The 17,235-nt window shown below is 38.0% G+C and overlaps 1 protein-coding gene across 3 annotated transcripts in view; it reads right to left on the reverse strand.

Annotated features, from left to right (window-relative positions):
- PLGRKT (plasminogen receptor with a C-terminal lysine) overlaps window positions 1–17,235 on the reverse strand; it is an 82,950-nt gene that overhangs the window by 20,268 nt on the left and 45,447 nt on the right. The window contains exons 4-6 of one of the 3 annotated variants that reach the window (XM_046023801.1): window positions 8,918–9,048; window positions 8,260–8,369; window positions 4,149–4,539 (exon numbers count right to left, since the gene is read on the reverse strand). The exons of 1 other annotated variant lie outside the window; for it this stretch is intronic. In XM_046023801.1, the coding sequence (XP_045879757.1) occupies window positions 4,418–4,539; window positions 8,260–8,369; window positions 8,918–9,048 (363 nt within the window). In that variant the 3' untranslated portion in view covers window positions 4,149–4,417. Of the gene's footprint in view, window positions 1–4,148; window positions 4,540–8,259; window positions 8,370–8,917; window positions 9,049–17,235 lie in introns of those variants that run through there. One more of the 3 variants, XM_046023799.1, reaches the window with a different exon arrangement.

Consider the following 17,235-nt stretch of genomic DNA (forward strand, 5'->3'; position numbering starts at 1 on the left):
TGCAGTTTTCCTGAAATCTCCTGTAGGCATCCACAAGGCCAAACCTAAGGAGCATTTCCAGTATTCTTACAGAACAGACACACTCCAAGGGCAAGAGATAGTGCAACCCCTGAGTAACAGACTTTGTTTAATAATATTTCCTAGGAAGAATTTGTTCCTTTCTCAGAATAGTGGAGCAGAAAACCTATCTAGGTTCTGGCTAGTGTCTCTAGAATATCACATTTGAACCTGTATATATTAATATTGTTGAAGTCTATAAAATACATTATGAATTTCAGATTGCTCATTTCAGATTACACTGGTTGTAGATAACTTTTTGGAATTTGAGTCTACTCTCTCCCCATCCTTTTCTAACCCCTGTCCTTCTAACTCCCTCTTCTAAGACTCTGAGGCTGAGTATATGATAGTTTAAACATATATTTTTTTAATTTAACTTTCATTGTCACTGTTGTTTCAGAGTCATGCAGCATGCTGCATTGGAAAGATTACTGCCAGGGATTCAGAACACCAATGTTTTAGTACAAACTACCATCACCAGATGTGGGACTTTAGGTAAATCACTAAAGATCTCCATTTTCTTAAGAAAATGTAAAATGGGTGCTTATACTAGACCATTTTAAGGGTTTTCTCATTTTAACATCTTGACAATAATTCCAGTATTTGTCATTAAAACTGTTACGAGTAGATTTGGGGCACTTCTCTAATCTTTACCAAGTGTAGCTAGACCATAAAGAACCCTTCAGTGTTACCCCCAAACACAAACTGAACTGTGTGGAATACCATAAAATTATTTGTAATTTTAGTGCCTGTAATTTTAGTCCTCAGTTCTCTCATTTAAATATGAATTTAAAACTTTCAAAATGGTTAATACTATGATCTTATAAACTGTATTTTTACTATTATATTTTATTATTATAAAGTGATTTCCAAGAAGGGTCATTCTGCTGCAGAGAACTTCTGAGCCCATATTTATTTCTTTTATACCACGAATTAAACTCCATGTGAAGCAGAGGGAGTCCCTGATTTACTTTGGTTGGGTCAGCAGTGTCTTGGGGGAAGATGGACAGTCCACATGGAATAGGGGTGAGATCAAACTCACTTCAACTTTATTCCTAATCACTGAAAAAACATCAGGTGAGGCTGCCATTATTCTAATCTCTAAGTTTTTGCATATAATCAGACCTTAGTTTCTTATTTTTCTCCTAACTTACTTATAATAATTTCCTCATTCTTCTTGTAGTATCACAAAAATCTGTAATTATAACCTAGTTGAACAAAGTGTGGAGGCCGAAAAAATTGAGGCCATCCCACCTCAAGTTTAGCTGATGTGGGAAACAGAGGCAGAAGAAAATCATTAAAATTCCTTACCTAATGACAAGCCCTTGAAACAGACAAAGTAGCTCTCCCCTGGGGACTCAACTGCCCTCACCCTGAGGTTTTGCTAAGGACAATCCTAGCCTGACCGACCCCCTACCCCGACAGGTCCAGCCAGGATCCTGTAAGTCTGTTTTAACAATTCCTTTAGTGTCGAGAATCATTCCCAAGCATATGGCCCACTGATATACATCTAAAGGGTCTCACGAGAAGATTTTTATTATTGGTAATAAATAACCTTTCTCTAAACAATAGCTAGCCCCTCAAGGTCCTGGAGACCTTGCTTCCAAAATTTCTTAGAGACTTATATCATCCCCTTTGTCCTCACCCACCTCTGAGTCCACCCCTACTCTACCTTTAAAAACTCTGACTGTAATCCGGTTCGGGGTCCAAGTCCCTACTCCACTGTGCCGGGTATACTTGGGCCCAAGTTTAAGCATGTCAAATAAACCCTCATGTGATTGCATCGGTGTTGGCTCCTTAGTGGTCTCTCCGACGCAAAAACTTGGGCATAACACAAAGACTACATTATGTTCAGTGTTTAGAAATGTCAGATGCCTGGTTGGTGATTAGAACTTAATAATAGTAATAATAGTAATTAATGGAAGTATTAACATAAATGGCTAAGAAATAGCTCAACAGTGTCAGAACAAAAATGTCCTTTCAATTATAAATATTATATTTAGTAATATAATCATATGTAATTATATATGATAATAATAATATATTTAATAATAAATAAGGGGAAAGCTTTGGATAATAATAATGCCAAGGACAATTGGGATATATTTTAATATAGTTGAATTGCAAAGCCATTATTTAACAGCATTGCTTTGGTTTTTGCCTCACAATTGGGAGCAAACAAAAATATGAATGTGTGTATTTAGCAGAGGCTCTATTGAGTAACAATTATTAATGGCCTCAGGGTCAATGTCAGAGTGAGAAGCCAATGCAAATGAATGGCCTGGTGGTCCAGAGGGAGCTCAGAGCCTGCTATGTTGTGTACCAACACAAATCTTGTGTAAGGTCTTTAGCCAGTTGACCCTTGCAGGGCACTCAAACCCATTCTTGGTGATCTCTGGCTAGACCAAATTAGGAATGTTGGGGTAGCATGACTAAATTTAAAAGGAAAGAAATACAATTCAGCTTCTGGCATGGTTTACAAACCCGTGCTGGATCTTAAGCATCCCTTAGACCACCAGTGTGCCACCCAATCCCTTCTTTCTCATACCCTCCAGAAAATCCATGCTAATGATTCAATGAAGGGAAATCACCTTCTTTCCCCTCCAGAACCTTTTTGAGGTTTGACTTTCCTAGTTTTGTTATTCTTTCAGGCTCCGGGATCTCTTCGTCCTGTAATAGACTAATTCCAGGAAAAACCCCACTGCAGAGTCTTTCACACACACCACTCCCCTACCTCAGGATAGAGTGCAAATTCCTTAAACCCTGAGCTAGTCAGGAGATAAGCTGTGCCTCCGGGCTCATTTCTGAACTTCCTTACCCAAGGAACCCTTTGCCCCAGGCAAATCAAGCCAGCCGCAAATCCCTGGAGTTGACCGCTGGTATTGCTCTTGATCTCTAATCAAGCTGTTTCTGTGCAGCCTGCCTCCTTATCTCCTTGGAGTATTCAGTGCATCCTTCAAGACCTCTACAACTATGATGGTATCATAGTTGTATCAGAACCATCTGTTGATATGTCCGTCAGCTGCTTGAGGGTAATGGCTATTATAATCGTGCTTGTTTTTGCCCTTCAGGTTTTGTCTCTTATTATTCCTCTTGGCCTTTCTATTGTTTTGCTATGCCAAGTCTGAGGCTCTGGCTCTTCCTGTTGTGGAGAGATCCCTTTTCTGTCCCCGTACCTGCTCTTCATAGCACTGGCTAATTCATCATTGAGCTCTCAGCTTAAATGTTACCTCTTCAGAAAGGCAGTCCCTATCATCCCAGATCTATGCCCACCCCCACATACTCCCAATCATTCTCTTATCATCCTGTTTCATTTCTACTGAAGCATTCATAACCATCAGAAATGGTCTTGTTTATCTCCATGTTTGTTTGTTCCCGTCTTCAGTTCTCCCACCCCATTACTAGAACTTATGCCTGGGATGCAGTAACCTTGTCTTCTCATTCACTCATGTAGCCTAGTGTCTATAATGGTGCTTGACACTGAGTAGGTATCAGGAAATATCTTTGGAATTACTGTGTTATATGTAGGGTTTGCAACTGGAAGAAGGGGTATAAATACAGTTATGAGCAAAGGTTTTCTGATGAGTGAAAATAAAAAGGTAGGCATCCTAATCAACCTCCCCCCATTCCCACCTCTTCAGCAGCTCTGTCCTGAGTCATCATTTCAATGTTTTACCTTTTGTTTTTCACAGCTGTCTTTGCGTGTCTAGAATGTGATAAACACCTAACCTTTTCAAGGCCTTTTAGAGCATAATCACTGGAGCCAAACCATTTAGGTTCATGTCTCAGTTCTGTCCCTGTATGACCTTGGGCAAGTAATTTAAGCTCTGTGTGCCTTAGTTTTCACATCCATGAAATGATGCCTGCCTCATGGGACTGTTAGGATGATTACAATAATATATGCAAGACACTCAGAACAGTGGGCATAATAAGTACAAATACATGTTAGTCATTAATATTAGTTATTTTCTATCATGTGGAGGGAGGACTCAGTTGAAATATCCAAATAAAAGAAGTATCTGTGGGAGATAAATGTGATGGGAAAAGTGTGTGTGAGAGAGAAATGAGAGCAGCAGGACATTTGCTTCCAGAAATTCAAAACAATATAATTTATTAATTATACATTTAGATATTTGTAATACACACATACATAGGAAATATGAAAGTTATTTAGAGTACCTCCATGATTTTGTGTTGATGTTATAAATTTTATTTTTAAATAGTTTAACAAAACCCATCTTGCATTTTTATATTTTAAAATAAAATAATCATATCAAAATCTCAAGCATCTAAAAAGTTGTAAAAACCATGATTCAAGTCAACAATTATGTGTTTTGAGATTTGGTGGGTAAACATGATTTCATTTTTCTGTGAAGAATTTACTCTGTTCCTTTCTGGCTTTTTCAAGGTTTTCAAAAGTGATCATGCCTCTTGGCAGCTGCAACTTACTCTTTTCTGTTTCCAATATGTTCTCAGCTTCACCTTAAATAAAGTACAGAAATATGTAAGGTGACAAAAAGGTCATTAGTATTTTGTGAAAAAGCCAAATTGCCATATTCCGGTGACAAGTGGTAACACTATGTGGAGGCATGCCTCTAAATCTCACACTTAAATATTTCACCTGTTGGCCTCAGAGGAAGCCACCTCCGAGGGGAAGGTCATTTTTCCTTTGGAAGGAAATAGGAATTCTGAAGACAGAGAGATCAGTCAGAGGCACCTGGATGGCTCAGTCGGTTAAGCCTCTGCCTTTGGCTCAGGTCATCCTGGGATCAAGCCCCACAAAGGGCTCCCTATTAAGCAGGAGGTCTGCTTCTCTCTCTTCCTCTGCCCCTCCTCCCTGCTTGTGTTCTTTTTCCTCTCTCTTAAGTAAATAAATAAATAAGTCTTTGAGAGATCAATCAGATGCCATAGGTTTTACTTGACAGAGGACAGCATTTTAAAATATAGAAAAGAATACCAAGTAATTTTTTTTTCCTTGAAGGAAAGTCAGGATGATAAGCATTAGTTGTGTTTGGAGGGGTGTAGGATGGAGAAAACAAATACAGTGTTTGCTATATTGCCCCTTAATGTGTAAGTGACATGAGAGAAAATAAAGCTTAATAAAGCTTTTTGTTCTTTTTCAGGAATACTAATCTTTTACTTGAAACCACTTGTAAATACCCAAAATAATATTAAATGTTCTTTAGTCTGTATACCTATATATACACAGCATAAGAATTTTTATAAACAATTCCTCTTTAAAGTGACAGCTAGTAATTTCTTAGGCCCAGTTGAATACTAATTAGCAAAATTTTAAAAATTATTGTATACATTGTTGACATTCTATAAACTTTCCTTGGGAATGAAGGCACAATGTTTCTTTTTAAGTACTTCTCTTTAAGCACACCATTAATATATACTCCAGACTGAATATGGCAGGCTGCAATTTTCAAATTATAACATTTCAACCATCTGCAATCATCTTTTTTTTTTTTTTGCCTCAGTTTTGAATAGTAAGTAAAAATAATTATAAATTATATGTAATCAGACACGGGGCACCTGGGTGTCTCAGTTGGTTAAGCATCTGCTTTTGGATCAGGTCATGATCCCAGGGGGGTCCTGGGATCAAGCCCCACATTGGGCTTGCTGCTTAGTGGAGCCTGCTTCTCCTTCTCCCTCTGCCCGTTCATACTGTCTCCTGCTCACTTTCTCTCTCAAATAAATAAATAAGATCCTTAAAAAATATGTAATTAGACAGGCCTTTAGTGACAGAACTAAATAAATGTTCCCATATGATAGTGCCTCACATATGACAGATTTTCATGTGTTTGCAGAAAGGCTGACAATAAAGTCCATCAAACGAGGACTGTGTATCTTGGGTTTGTCACTAGTTAACAGGGCTAAATGTTATAACCTAAACTTTAAATACTCCCAAGTTTCCTGGTAGACTATAAGGTTGTATTTTTTTTTTTAAATAGGAAATTCCTACCTGTCTTTAAAGTTTAAAATTGTATGTTTTGTGGACTCTGGTGGACCTGTAATAAAATTACTTCTCAAATACACAGTCATGATATCCCTAGAAAATAAACTTGTTCTCTATTAGTATGTTCAAGTGAATGCTGTGTAATAGACTTGAGGTTTAATACTGCATATTAATTTTTATGAGGCACTGAGAATTCTAATGTCCATATAAGCAATGAGCAGAGTTGAAATCAGACTAATGAATTCTTGAGCAGATGAGTAATATGAAACTGAACAGGTTATTGAAATGGGTTTTAACATTGGTAAATCAGTTGTATAGTAAGTTTCCAGCTTAAAATGGGACTGTACTCCAAAATTTAATCTGGAGATAAGTGTTTTAGAACTCGGAGTACATTTTACCATAGTGATAATGCAATAAGTCACTTACTAGGCCACCAACAAAAAATGTTTAGTCCACAATATAAATGAACTGTGATAACAGTAGTGCTTGACCCCGAGGGACCTTTAGCAGAGTTTCTGTGTGGAAAATGTATTTCCAACTTCAGTGGGAATTTTTAAGGACATATAATCCTTATATCTCCCTAGGCCTGGGAAAAAGATGTTCTACTCCCTACTCCAGTACCTGCAAAGGAGTCTGCACTTCCTCCTTTCCTGTACCAAATCAGTCCCCACAGAGCTTTAGCGACAGTGGTATACACAGATAGCCCAGGAGAGGAAAGGATACCAAAAATGAGGGCTTGGGAAAGCACAGTTTCCAATATGCTTTGGGTTGAAGGCTCAAGAAGAAGAGACACAGGGGCCCTCATGAGAGCGTCTTCTGGTACAGGTCTGGCTTCTGGGGCAGAGGTGCTATTTTTTAGGGCAATAAAAGGGGGAGTTCTGTGAGAGCAGCAAGGTGCAGTGATCATTTAACAACCAGCTCTCCAGAGAAAAAAATGTAATTGCTTCTCGGCCTTTGGCTAAGATCAAATGTAGAAGAAAAATGTATATAAGTTTATTGTGAACATAATTTTATTATATGTTTTACTTCTATAAAACAAGTGTAGCACATAATTTATAAAAAATAATAAATGTTCAATATATTTTATTATAAATTTCACATAGCAAATGGATGGATTCTCATAGAATGTTTTTATTGACTTTTGTTGAACTCTTATATTTATAACTAATCTATAGTTGCAAATGAGAAGAGAGTATAATTCCAACATGAATGATGGTTGTTATTTTCATTTACCCTAACAAACAGGAGAGAAATGAAAACAATGACATATGTTGGAACTTTTTTTGTTTGGGAATGATGTAAACAACTTGGCTGAATCAGATAATAGTTTTTAAATGTTAGGAGAATATTTGCTCAGTCGTTTATGCTATTCACAATGTCATGGCTACTGACACAACAAACATTTAAGCATAATCTGCATTACTAACATTTGCTTCATCACTTCCTTAAATCTAGACTATTCGTTGGCAACCCTTCTTAAAATGGGCCAGACAGTAAATATTTTAGGTCTGTGGGGCCTTATGTCTCTGTTGCAGTCACTCAGCTCTGTCATGGTAATGGAAACACATCCACAGAGAATTCACAAATGAATGGGTATGTCTGTGTTTTAATAAAACTTTACTTTCAAAAACATGTGGCCACCCTGCGGGCCATAGTTTGCCAAACCCTGGCTTAGACAGTCAACAAAATGCCAGGCCTTGATTTGGTGTTTGCAGATTCCACGGTGTAAATACTCCCACCATGACCAACTTCAGGCTACCAATGGGATGCCACTGAAGTTGGAGTTATATGTGTTATCTTACTGCGTGTGTATATTGTATCTTTATTTCTACCATAGAGATACAATAGATATACATAAGATAGGTATACATAACCAGAGTTCAGATAATAGTAAAATAATGAAAAACTGATTAAGTTCTGAGTATTTATTGTCATTGTTTAAAACATAATTTAGTATTATTTTTGTAATTTATTTAATTATAAGTTTATCTAATATAATGTTTAATAATGACTATATTTAATAACCAGCTTACAAATTCCTGAAAATTTGATAAGTCAGTTCTTGTGAGCTGGTATGAGCTGCCTCTAGCATATTGCATGAGAGGGAACAGAAATGTTGGTCACTGGTAGCTCTGGGAATGGGGTCTTGTCAGGATATTCATAAATCAAGGGGTCATAAGAAGATGATCCTTGAACCAGAAAATAAATCAGGAATATACTCTACTTTATCAAAAACTGACCTTTCATTCTTTGTAGAAGGGTTCCATATCCTAAGTCATACTGGTAGGTGAAGACGAAGCTTAATGGAATAATAGGGAAGAGGAAGGCTGGCTTCTTCCTTCTTATTGCTCTGGTTCAAAAACAAAAAAGAAAAAATATCAAGAATGACCTGTAAATACATATCTGTATACACAATGAAAAAAAAAAATTACCTGCTTTTTGGAATAATGTCCACCATTTTAGAAGTTACTTTAGTTCATTTGAATCTTCTATGGAAATAGGATTTTCTTACTCATAATGCCTCACCAGATTCTGCAGTTCTCAAGGGCAGAATCTATGATTTTCCCACCTTTATTTGATGTTGATACTCAGATTACTCTTTTAAAAAATGGTTAAGTATTGATATCTGCCCTTTAGGGATTGTGGAGATAAATTTGCAGAGGCCTTCTTCTGTCTTGGTGTCAACTTATATAATGGAGACAAAAATGGGAGAAATCTGAGAAACTAGAGGTAGAATGAACTATTTCTACCCGGTTCTACCATTACTTCCAAGTACTAAGCCATAAGGGGTAACTGTGATTACATATACACCATCTTGGCCAACTTTATAGTAATATGCTAATGTCAAAAACAAAAAGAAGCAAATTAAGAAAAATTTAAAGTAAATAGCAAACATACCCAGCTGTTAAAGAGATGGCTGCAATGCCAAAAAACGTTCCAAAATATTTGAGGAATTCCCGAGACCAAGCAATCTGCAAGGCCATTTGTCTTTCTCTCATTTCATTCTGCATCATTAGCTGCCTTTCCAGCTGAGGATGAAACAAATGACAAAGTCTGGTTACTCATCTTTTCATTCTGAGCACAGAGTTAATGATCTGCTGTTGCGGGGGATTTTCCTTCTTCAATTGCTTTATCTTTTTTTTTTTTTTTAAATCTCCGTAGACTTTAACTAAAGTTCCTCTGGATAGTTATCTCCATCATCTTGGCAGTGAAATCTTCCTGGAATGTATGTAGAATGGATGTGATATTCTTTTTCTGTGTCCTGAGGTCTCGAATGCATGTGGCCTGGAGCTTTTATTCAACTCTAAAATATATGTTCAGCCTATTCTGTCTCATGTGAGAAAAGATCTATGTGCCTTTAAATGAAGGTACATCTTCCTGATCTTAATTACAACTTGTACTGAAATCATTTTATCCAACTGCAAATTGACATTCATTTGGAGCAGCAGGTCCTTATCATATTATGATATGATGGGAGAGGGTATTATTCTGAGACATCAGTGGAGATTTTTCTTTGCCACTATTCTCTTGATGCCTCAAGTCCTTTTTTACTTTAGTGAGTGTCTTTCCCTGCATTGGAGCAGAAAGCAGGTATAACCCAGAACACAGGAGACTGGATTTCTGGATGGATTTTTAGGAAACACACAAGAGAAGCAACAGTCTAAAAGCCCATTATTTTGAGAAAGATTCTTTTTTTTTTTTTTAAGATTTTATTTATTTATTTGACAGACAGAGATCACAAGTAGGCAGAGAGGCAGGCAGAGAGAGAGGAGGAAGCAGGCTTCCCGCAGAGCAGAGAGCCCGATGCGGGGCTCGATCCCAGGACCCTGAGATCACGACCCAAGCCGAAGGCAGCGGCCCAATCCACTGAGCCACCCAGGCGCCCCTTGAGAAAGAAAATTGTTTTTTAAATTCTAAAATCTTGGCACTGTGTATCATTAGCAGAACCTAGAGAAGAGCAAGCATAGAATTCGTGATGTAAACCATAGGGTGGGGAGGAATGAGTAATAATATGACTCAGTTTTCTCTTTTTCCCATCTTTCTACTGTGAGAAGAAACTGGAAGAGGAAAAAAAAGACTTTAGAAAGATGGGGCTTGGTTTCTTGGCTTCTCTTAGGAGTTGAAATTCTGGAGAGTTGTGGTGAATTTGGGATTTGGGGATCCCTGGACAGAGAACACTTGTGGACCTATCTTCTATCAAGAATTTGGGGAAGGGGCAGACTATGGACTCTGAAAAACAACCTGAGGGTCTAGAAGGGGCGGGAGGTGGAGGTTGGGGGAACAAGGTGTTAGGTATTAGTGAGGGCATGTGTTGCATGGAGCACTGGGTGTGGTGCAAAAACAATGAACACTGTTATGCTGAAAAGAAATTAAAAAAAAAAAAAGAATTTGGGGAAGGGGCAACTAAAGTAGAGCTGAAATGGTTGCAAGGTAGATCTAAGCTTAGATTAGACCTGAGAGACGCCACCCAGGCTCCCTCAGCTGCCAAAGGGTGTGGAGAATATCTGCAAGGTTCCCATATCAGCCTGGAGAGGGGCACAGAAGGTGGCTGAGAATTGAAAGCAGGTGGCTTATCAGATAGTCACCAAAACCTAGAGCCTGGAGACCTCATAACAGACACTTCGTAGAGGCCATAGACCAAGTGCTGGGCAGGAAAAGTGGCTGGATGTCAGAGGATTAGCAGCACCATAGAGTGCTGAGATGATGGCCAAACCAACCTGAAACATGGTGGAACACCCAGAACAGACCACCTGGCACTACACAGGTTGATCAAACAGAAAATAACTACAGAAGCCTCCTCCAACCAGAAGGGCTTTCCCTATGACCATGCCACTTGAGATCACTTGGACTCAAACCTAGGTTGGTCCAGGAAAAAATGGACAGAGAAGGGGAGGGGGCCAAGCTGAATTCACAAAGAAGTGTTTTGAGATGAAGTAATTGAGTCACTTTAACTTGTCAAAATTAAATTTGCTCTCAATAGTAGAAATTGAAGTTTATTTGGGGTTCAGTTAGTCAGTAAATAATGTTTTTGCATACATGATTATTTAGAATGTGACATTCATCCTTGCTATATTACTTAAAAAAAACTTGCATGGGGGCGCCTGGGTGGCTCAGTGGGTTAAATCCTCTGCCTTCAGCTCAGGTCATGATCTCAGGGTCCTGGGATCGAGCCCCGCATCAGGCTCTCTGCTTAGCAGGGAGCCTGCTTCCCCTTCTCTCTCTGCCTGCCTCTCTGCCTACTTGTGATCTCTGTCTGGCAAATAGATAAATAAAATCTTAAAAAAAAATTACATGATAGTTCATAGTATCCCTCCAAAGTGATGTAGAATGCATGAATTAATTAATCATTTGTGCTGTTATCAAAAGAGAGCTGAATCCAGTCATGACACAGATCAATGCAAGATCAGTGGTTCTGAATCTTACCTGCACATTTGTAAGCATCTAGGGAGCTTTTCAAAATCTCAGTACCCAGGCCCACATGTCAGCCCAATGAAACCAGAAGGGACCAATGAAACCAGGATCTGGAGTTAGGACCAGTCATTAGTATTTTTTAAAGATTGCCAGGTAATTCCAGTGTACAGCTAAGATTGAGAGCCACTGCCTGAAAAAACTCAAAACCTAGGTTTTTCCCATCAAAAATCACACTGAAATATCAGTCTGAAAAACTGATCCTCTTGGAACTCTCAAAAGATTGGGGACAGAAGGCTTTTTAAGGTGGTGGAACTCATCTGTATAGTACTGTCGTGGTGGATTCGTGATACCTTGCATTTGTCAGAGCCCTTTAAACTTGACCCCACAGGGCGCCTGGGTGGCTGAGTGGGTTAGGCCTCTGCCTTCAGCTCAAGTCATGGTCTCAGGGTCCTGGGATCGAGCCCCATGTCGGGCTCTCTGCTTGGCGGGGAGCCTGCTTCCTCCTCTCTCTCTGCCTGCCTCTCTGCCTACTTGTGATCTCTGTCTATCAAATAAATAAAATCTTTAAAAAAAAAAAAAAAAAACAACTTGACAGCACAGTGAACCTCATTGTTAACCTTAATGGGGCATCCAGGATGGGACTTTGGGACAGAAAAGGACATCAAGGAAAAAACTCATGAAATTTGAATACAAAGTTTATTTAAGAGTGGTATATCAATGTTAATTTCTTAGTTGTGACAACTGTGCCATAGTAATGTAAGATATTATCTGTAGAGTATACAAAAGGTAGAGTATTCAAGAACTTTGTCCTCTTTTTCTATAAATCTAAAACTATTCTAAAATTCAGTTTCAAAAATGGTTATGAACAAATGTTATAGTCTGGGTCTCTTCTACTGATAAGAATAGAGCCACGTATCTCCATATATCATAGAGAAATTGTGAAAATCAGCAAATTATGTGTCTGTAACAAACTCTGCTTACCCTTTCCATTGGCAAAATCTTCCTGACGAAAGGTACCACTGAGGTATAATTTTAATTATCAATTAGAGCTTTATTAACTATCTCATACTTCATAACATTATGCTTAAAATCATAAGTCTAGATCTAAATATACTTAAAATTCAGATTAGTTAACAGGGTGTGACTGGGTGGCTCAGTCAGTTAAGTGTCTGCCTTCAGCTCAGGTTATGATTCCAGGGTTCTGGGATGGAGCTTCAAGTTGCATCCTGCTCTCTGCTCAGCAGGGAGTCTGCTTCCCCCTCTCCCTCTGCCTATCCTGCTTCTTTTGCTCTCTCTCTCTCAAATAAATAAATAAAATATTATAAAAACCAAATTAGTTAATAATTTATTACCAAACTTTTTCAGTAGTCTTAAAGGGATAATTATATTGATGCAGTTATTAGTTGATCAATAATAGGTATAGCATAATTAAGTGTACATTCATGTTCACCCTTCTCTCAATATTGACACTAATGAGAAATAAGAGCAAAAGAGAACATGTACAGTAAGTTTTTTTAGCATTCTTTAACCAAATCATAAATATAAAATTCTTTATCTATTTTATTTTATTTTAATTAATTATTTTAAAAGTAATTTTTAAAGACTTGTTTACAAGAATGTTTAATTATAACTCTGTAGTCATATGCCCAGTAATAATAACTAAGTATATTAATTTCTTTTCCTCCTTTTGTTCATTTATTTATTTCTTTATTGAAAATCAATTAACATATAGTGTATTATTAGTTTCAGGGGTAGAATTTAGTGATTTTTCAGTTGCATACAACACCTAATTCTCATTACATCAAGTGTTCGTCTTTTTTTTTTAATTTTTTAATTTATTTCATATTTTTTTATAAACATATAATGTATTTTTATCCCCAGGGGTACAGGTCTGTGAATCACCAGGTTTACACACTTCACAGCACTCTCCCCAATGTTCATAACCCCCCTCCCCCTCTCCCAACCCCCCCTCCCCCCAGCGACCCTCAGTTTGTTTTGTGAGATTAAGAGTCACTTATGGTTTGTCTCCCTCCCAATCCCATCATGTTTCATTTATTCTTCTCCTACCCCCCTAATCCCCCATGTTGCATCTCCACTTCCTCATATCAGGGAGATCATATGATAGTTGTCTTTCTCTGACTGACTTATTTCACTAAGCATAATACCCTCTAGTTCCATCCACATCATCGCAAATGGCAAGATTTCATTTCTTTAGATGGCTGCATAGTATTCCATTGTGTATATATACCACATCTTCTTTATCCATTCATCTGTTGATGGACATCTAGGTTCTTTCCATAGTTTGGCTATTGTAGACATTGTTGCTATAAACATTCGGGTGCACGTGCCCCTTCGGATCACTACATTTGTATCTTTAGAGTAAATACCCAGTAGTGCAATTGCTGGGTCATAGGGTAGTTCTATTTTCAACATTTTGAGGAACCTCCATGCTGTTTTCCAGAGTGGCTGCACCAGCTTGCATTCCCACCAACAGTGTAGGAGGGTTCCCCTTTCTCCGCATCCTTGCCAGCATCTCTCATTTCTTGACTGGTTAATTTTAGCCATTCTGACTGGTGTGAGGTGATATCTCATTGTGGTTTTGATTTGTATTTCCCTGATGCTGAGTGATGTGGAGCACTTTTTCATGTGTCTGTTGGCCATGTGGATGTCTTCTTTGCAGAAATGTCTGTTCATGTCCTCTGCCCATTTCTTGATTGGATTGTTTGTTCTTTGGGTGTTGAGTTTGCTAAGTTCCTTATAGATTTTGGTCCTTTATCTGATAAGTTGTTTGCAAATATCTTATCCCATTCTGTCAGTTGTCTTTTGGTTTTGTTGACTGTTTCCTTTGCTGTGCAAAAGCTTTTGATCTTGATGAAATCCCAATAGTTCATTTTTACCTTTGCTTCCTTTGCTTTTGGAGATGTTCCTAGGAAGATGTTGCTGCGGCTGAGGTCGAAGAGGTTGCTGCCTGTGTTCTCCTCAAGGATTTTGATGGATTCCTTTCTTACATTGAGGTCCTTCATCCATTTTGAGTCTATTTTCGTGTGTGGTGTAAGAAAGTGGTCCAATTTCATTTTTCTGCATGTGGCTGTCCAATTTTCCCAGCACCATTTATTGAAGAGGCTGTCTTTTTTCCATTGGACATTCTTTCCTGCTTTGTCGAAGATTAGTTGACCATAGAGTTGAGGGTCTACTTCTGGGCTCTCTATTCTGTTCCATTGATCTATGTGTCTGTTTTTGTGCCAGTACCATGCTGTCTTGATGATGACAGCTTTGTAATAGAGCTTGAAGTCCGGAATTGTGATACCACCAACTTTGGCTTTCTTTTTCAATATTCCTTTGGCTATTAGAGGTCTTTTCTGGTTCCATCTAAATTTTAGGATTATTTGTCCCATTTCTTTGAAAAAAATGGATGGTATTTTGATAGGAATTGCATTAAATGTGTATATTGCTTTAGGCAGCATAGACATTTTCACAATATTTATTCTTCCAATCCATGAGCATGGAACATTTTTCCATTTCTTTGGTCTTCCTCAATTTCTTTCATGAGTACTTTATAGTTTTCTGCATATAGATTCTTAGTCTCTTTGGTTAGGTTTATTCCTAGATATCTCAAGTGCTCTTCTTAATGCCCATCACCCAGTGACCCTATCCCTCTACCCACCTCCCCTCCAGGAACCCTTAGTTTGTCTCTTAGTTAAGAGTCTCTTATGGTCTGCCTCCTCTGAGTTCATCTTATTTTATTTTTCCTTCCTTTCCCTTAATGTTCATATGTTATGTTTCCTAAATTCCACATATGAATGAAATCATATGGTATTTGTCTTTCTGAGTGACTTATTTCACTTAGCATAACACCTTCTAGTTCTATCCATGTGGTTATAAATGGCAAAATTTCATTCTTTTTGATAGCTGAGTAATATTCCATAGTATGTATATATGACATCTTCATTATCCATTCATTTGTTGATGGACATTTGAGCTCCTTCCATATTTGTGCTATTGTAGACATAGCTAATATAAACATGAGGGTGCACATGCCCCTTCTTTTCACTGTGTCTGTATCCTTTGGATAAATACCCAGTAGTACAATTGTTGGGCTGTAGGGTAGCTCTATTTTTAACCCATTTGAGGAATCTCCATACTTTTTTCAAGAGTAGCTACACCAGTTTGCGTTACCACCAACAGAGTAAGAGGGGAGCCCTTTCTCTTTTAACTTATGCATAATGTATTTCCAAGTATCAGAAAAGTTGTGTTTTTATTTATTTAATTGGGCAACGCCAAAAAGTATTCTACATGTCCTGCCACAAAAGAGGTTTATTTTTATCAGAAATGAAAATATTTCATATTTGTCTGTGCCTTTGTTAAATTAGCAGAGACATTATTGATACCCTCTAAACTAAAAGCAAAATCATAATCTCAGGTAAACATAAAATAAACTAAGATTGTTAAAATAAAGCAACTGTAATGAAAGCTGTGACAAGTAGATTTATCCTTAATTTGCTCTACAGATATTTTATTTTTTTTTAAAGATTTTATTTATTTATTTGACGGACAGAGATCACAAGTAAGCAGAGGGGCAGGCAGAGAGAGAGAGGAGGAAGCAGGCTTCCCGCTGAGCAGAGAGCCCGATGCGGGGCTCAATCCCAGGACCCTGGGATCACGACCTGAGCCGAAGGCAGAGGCTTTAACCCACTAAGCCACCCAGGCGTCCCTCTATGGATATTTTAAATGCTCAATATCCAGTGAGTAGTTTGGAGAGAATCCAGAAGGGGAAATGAGTAATAAGTTTGAGCTTTAAAAAAAAAAGAGCAATAATTTTTTATGAATGACTTATGAAAATAACTGAACATAAACAAAATTATAGTAGCATTTAGAAGCTTAAAAGCTTTACTTACAGAATCTTGTTACACATCTTCCTATAAAGCGTAAACACAATTAAATCCATTTTTACTCCCAGATGTTTGTAAACAGTAAGGTCACCCTAAGTCAAAAATAAAAATGCCAGTTTGGCAAAAACCCTCTATGTTAAGTCATGGATTCCAAATGTATTGACTTTCTTTTCTTTTCTTTCTTTTTTTTTTAAAGATTTTATTTATTTGACAGACAGAGATCACAAGGAGGGAGAGAGGCAGGCAGAGAGAGAGAGAGGAGGAAGCAGGCTCCCTGCCAAGCAGAGAGCCCGATGCGGGGCTCGATCCCAGAACCCTGGGATCATGACCTGAGCCAAGGGCAGAGGCTTTAACCCACTGAGCCACCCAGGTGCCCCTGTATTGACTTTCAATATCAGAAGATGCTAACAAGATGAGCAGAGGCTGGGAAAGAATGAAAGACTATTGACCTTCTCAACCATTATCTAAAATTCTTTAAAGACCATTCCTAACTACATCTGATATAAGCACTAATAACTGAAATTGAAGACAATTCCACAACTTAAATAACAACAGTAAGGGTATTTTCTTTTATCCTGGTTTTCCTCATTTTAAAAAGTACATATTTCTTAGTTTAATGTTCCACTACGTCAGTCCTAACTGTGCACAAAACTAAAATCTCTATTTTATAATACTTAGAACTAGGAATCTTAGAAACAACACGTGCTTCAAAAGATAAAATCAGAAAATCCTTAAGAATTTGCAGGATGCAGGGTGCCTGGGTGGCTCAGTCGGTTAAATGACTACCTTCAGCTCAGGTCATGATCCGGGGTCAAGTCCCGCTTGGGGCTTCCCACTCAGCAGGGAGTCTCCTTCTCCATCTGACCCTCTCCCTTCTTGTACTCTATCTCTCTCTTTCTCACTCTGTCTCTCAAA

Source organism: Meles meles, chromosome 11, assembly GCF_922984935.1.
Source record: "Meles meles chromosome 11, mMelMel3.1 paternal haplotype, whole genome shotgun sequence".
Taxonomy (NCBI): Eukaryota; Metazoa; Chordata; class Mammalia; order Carnivora; family Mustelidae; genus Meles; species Meles meles.